The 4696-nt window shown below is 47.1% G+C and overlaps 1 protein-coding gene across 1 annotated transcript; it reads right to left on the bottom strand.

Annotated features, from left to right (window-relative positions):
• Window positions 1–3453: 3453 nt before the first annotated feature.
• Window positions 3454–4696, bottom strand: LOC123087790 (uncharacterized; the record flags this gene model as incomplete). Its single annotated transcript, XM_044509900.1, is given in 1 exon segment — window positions 3454–4696. A coding segment is annotated over 1 exon segment (954 nt), but the record flags the coding sequence as incomplete, so codon positions are not given.

The following is a 4696-nucleotide window of genomic DNA, read 5'->3' as shown; positions in this document are numbered from 1 at the left end:
CCGTTTCACCCCAAACCGAGCGTAAGTTTGGGCCGGGAATGGGTCGAAAACGGACGGAATCCGGACATTTGTCCGTTTGAGGTCGCGCGCTGGGCCGTCTCTTTTGTCTCTTTTACCCCAAACGGACGGGGCTGGACATGATAGGGTCGCGCGGTGAAGTTGTCCTTAATAATGGCAAATCGATTTTCATAACGTACTATGCATCTATGTTTTTTTCCGGGGGATTTAATGAAAACATGCAACTAGGTGGCCACGCGAGCACAAGGGCCGGAAAGAAGCACAAGGCGCTCCCAGTGGTTTCCTCATCTAGCTAGTCTATCGTCTCAGAGCCTCTGTTGCACCGCTGCTGCATGCACCGGAATAGAATGGCATGGGCTCATGGCCACATGGCACCATAAAGCTTGCCTCTGCGACGCGCACCATAAATAAAGGTTTGCTCCGGAATGGAAACATGGTGTGGAGACAGCTCGATCGTAACATGCATCTTCGATTCTTACGAAACGCATACACCACCATGAATCACATCCACACTTCCGCGAGCATCAATCACCTATCCACGTAAATGTTATTCGTCCACGTTACATTTTCCAACAAAAAGGAGCACTGGAATGGAGAATCCCTCGTCTCGGTCTAATTAAACAGGCCGCAATTAATGATCAGTGTAGGTTGGTGTAGTATAGTAGGGAAAAAGAAAGGAGTACTCTACGTAGCATCAGTGACCAACTAGCAATGTGCGCTTCATAAAGTTGACTGAAATTTAAAAAAGTCAGTCGATTCGTCTTCAACCTCCTGCCTCTTCTTCCTCTCGCGCACCCGCCGATCCAGTCTAGCCCTAATCGCCGGGCCCCACCGCTCTGCCCTCCCCTAAACCACCCCCACCGCCGGTCTTCCGCCGCCCCGGCCATCCCTCTAGGCGCCCCCTCCCCCCTCCCTCACACCGAGCTTTTTCTTCGGCCACCGCCCCTACACTGAACCCTAAGATAGATAATGGGGTGATGACGGTGAGACCATTCTTTCTCTCTGGCGAGGCCCTTCCTTCTCCTTCCTTCTTCTTCCATGATTTGAAAATCGACTGACCCATACTCAAAATTCAATCGACTGAAATCTAGCTAAACTGGTTGTTGACCCCACCTTTTTCTACAGGAGCATGCATGCATATTTCCGTATAACCTATATGTTCGCTCTAGTGCAATTTTTAGATATGTGGCCTGGGTTGCACCTATGCGCGCGCAAGTACTAGCACTAGACGGAAAAAGTCCATTTTAAACCCTGAATTCGTGTGGGTTCGGCGAAACGAACCCTCAAGTCGAAATCCCGGTCGGTTGCACCCTGAACTATGCAATCCCGGTCTAAATCGAACCTTCGGGTCATTTGGATGGCCAGGATTGGAACATTTCACAGAGGGTGCACACCAGCTCCCTCCTGGGCCGGCCCGCTTTAATTTTTTTTTCGTTAAGAAACAAAATTTCACCAAGGGCGCTACACCCTGCTCCCTGCTAGGCTGTCCCGTATAATTTTTTTCGTTAAAAACAAAAAAGTTCGCGCCCAGCCTGCTGGTGCTGTTTGATCGGAAAAACCAGTGGCCATCTTAGTAGGAAATGACAAACGAAAAAAAGAAACTTGTGAACTAGAATTTCAAAAATAAAAACTGGTATAACGCACAATTGTTGAATACTTATTCGGAAATTGTTCAGCATATACTACAAAAAGGTTCATCTATTCATATTTTTTTCAAAAATAATATCATATATTTGCCGCGAGTTCGAATAATTTTCCACGCACCTCTTTCATTTTTTCATTAATTTGTGAAGTTGCATATTTGCAAAAAATAAGCGCACAAATAAGAATCGTGAACCAGATTTTCAAAATAATATAAAGTTGTTCATGAACCAGATTAAAATATTGTTAAGAATGTTTTTGTCCCATATTATTGACAAATTTTTAAAGAAATGTTTGTGATTTTAAAATTTGGTTCCGTTTCAAAAATTCTTCACAGATTTAAAAAATGTTTGTGTGTTCTAATTTTGTTCTGGAGTTTCAAAAAATATTCCTATATTTCATAAAATTCTATAAATGTTTGTGTTTTCAATAAAAAATCAAGAGTTTGAAAAATGTTTCCGTTTCAAAATTGTTTGTGAATTTTAGAAAACTTTCATGTGCACACATGTGTGGTTGTTCTGTGCACAGTTTGGCCCCACTTTCCTCCTCTTTTTGCATTTAAACATCACTCTTTGGAACGCACGTCAGCTGATTTCGTGTGATTCCCTTCCTTTGTTCCGAAGGGTAACTCTGCATGCACGTACATCAATTTTCTTTCCGATGTTTTGTACCTCCTTCCCTTTCTCGCTCCTACACTTTCCTTTCCCTTGAACCGAGCAGGCCCTTATTGTTTTGTGTTGCCATATGAACGCATTCGGTCGCTCGCTCAGCTAGTTGTACCAGCGCATTTGTTGTTGCAAATACTGAGTTAACGTTTTACGCCTGTGCGTGCGATAGAAAAATAAAGACACTTTTTTTAGCAAATAGAAAAACAAATGGGCTGACCCAGCGCGAAGGACCGGCGCACACACAGTGGTCAACATGCCGCTCCTTCGTCCAATAGCTAGACAAATCCCGGTTGACTTTTGCTAGGGTTTAATTTAGACCGGGATTGCATAGTTCAGGGTGCAATTGACCGGAATTTCGACTTAGAATTCGTTTCGCCGAACCCTTACAAATTCAAGGTTCAAAATGGACTTTTTCCAGCACTAGACTGGTCGAGCTAGTTTCTGTACCAGCACAACACGCTTTTCATCTTCTCATCGTTTTACTACTTTACTGCACGCGTCAACTGCTAGCGGTAGGAGCATATTATTCTTTGGATACGCCACCATGGCCACCAAAGCGGTTGATGATCGAGGAGGCGTCGACACGCAAATATCGGACCGGACAACTAGCGGGCGCTTAGGTTTCGTGTCACCGCCGAACGACGTCCATGCCGTTTAGCCATGGACACAGAATTTTATTTTTCTTTCGGATCCACAGACGAATTTTAAAGAATATTAAAAATAACCGGCAATTCCAAAACTAGCCGAGTATTCTACTCATGTATAAAATTTCACGTACAAACGAAAATGTGACAAATGGGTCAAATGCATGTATCCCTCCGTTTTTTCGCATATACATACTCCCTTCATTCCTAAATGTAAGTTTTTTCAAAGATTTCAATATGAACTACATACGGTTATACTAGCCGAGTAATTAGTTAGCTTTGTCTAGTCAAATTTATAATTTTTCACCAGGTTTGTCGAAAAATGTATTAGCACATACACCACCAAATCAATACTATAGATTCATTATTGAGTATATTTTCACATCATAATGATTTTTTATTATAAATGTTTATATCAATTTCTACAAACTTGATCAAACCTTATAGTAAAATTTAACGCCAATCGAAGCTAATACACAGAGTAAATAAAAGAGAGTACTACTAAAGTTAATAAGCTCAACAATTATACTAGCTCACAGCGTCACACAAATATATACAAGAACCAAACACACATGATGTGCCAAAATCGGATGAGATGTAGTCATCATACGACTAATACATTCAAACTGTGATGAAGGTAGCTAACGCACTTACTAATTGTCTCAAAACATAGGAGTAGTACTTTTAATTGTCTCTCAAATCCAAGAATGAATAGAGTAGTAGTACTGCCGGCTGGGGTCTGGGGGCCGGGGACTCACTGAACTGGATGGACTAGGCAGTTGTAGTGACCTGCGGCGCCGGCTGCAGCTCCACGCCATTGTCGCCGTCGACGGCGAGCCGCTCGTACTCTCCGACGTAGTTGAGGTGGACGTTGTCAACGACCTCGTGGTGGTGGTTCTTGCAGACGAGGTACACCACCGGCTGCGCCACCAGCGTGACGACGAGCACCGCCCACAGAGCGACTGTCATCCCAACTCCCGCAGCCAGCAGGAAAGCGAGACGCAGCCCCAGCGCGTCGCGCACCGCCACCACCAGAACCGTGTAGGCCATTAGCAGAGCCACGATGCAGGCGTCGAGCGTGAGGAAGATGGCCGCCGCCGGCCAGAACTTGCCGGCGAGGAGCGCGCGGCTCCTGCGTATGGCGGTGAGAAGCCAGGCGTCCTCGAGGAGGGAGACCACGCAGGCCAGCTGGCAGACGACGGCGGCGTACGCGGCGCCGGCAAGGCACGCGGCCCCGCCCATGAGCTGCAGCGGCAGGGTGACCACGCCCGGAGCGTCCAGCTGCTGGAGCGCGATCCAGGCTTGGGCGCCGGCGTAGAATGTGATCAGTAGAGGGATTGCGAGGAAGAAGAAGGTGCGATTAAGCCGCCTGGACGGGTCGACTGGGAGGGCGTGGCGGCCGTGATTGGCGGCGGCGAAATCGCCGCCGGTGCAATAGAGAGAAGCGACTAGGAACACGTAGGCGCAGGTGCAGAAGAGCGTGAACACGTAGCAGAGACCAAAGTAGAGGAGCTTGAAGAGAAGTAAGGCGGCCCAGTACGCGGCGAGGCGGAGGAGGCTGTCTTGGTTGGAGTCGACGCGGGAGCTAAGGACGTCATTGGCGCAGGGCAAGATGAGGGAGAGCAGCATGGGACCTAAGCAGGAGGAATTGAAGATGGTGGCGCAGAGGACTCGGGTGACCTCGCGGCAGATGCCGGCAAGCCCGAGGCCACCCAGATCCTGCTG

Source organism: Triticum aestivum, chromosome 1B (genome assembly GCF_018294505.1).
Source record: "Triticum aestivum cultivar Chinese Spring chromosome 1B, IWGSC CS RefSeq v2.1, whole genome shotgun sequence".
Taxonomy (NCBI): domain Eukaryota; kingdom Viridiplantae; phylum Streptophyta; class Magnoliopsida; order Poales; family Poaceae; genus Triticum; species Triticum aestivum.
Note: the sequence above shows the minus strand (reverse complement) of the source record. Positions and strands in the feature narration are given on the sequence as shown.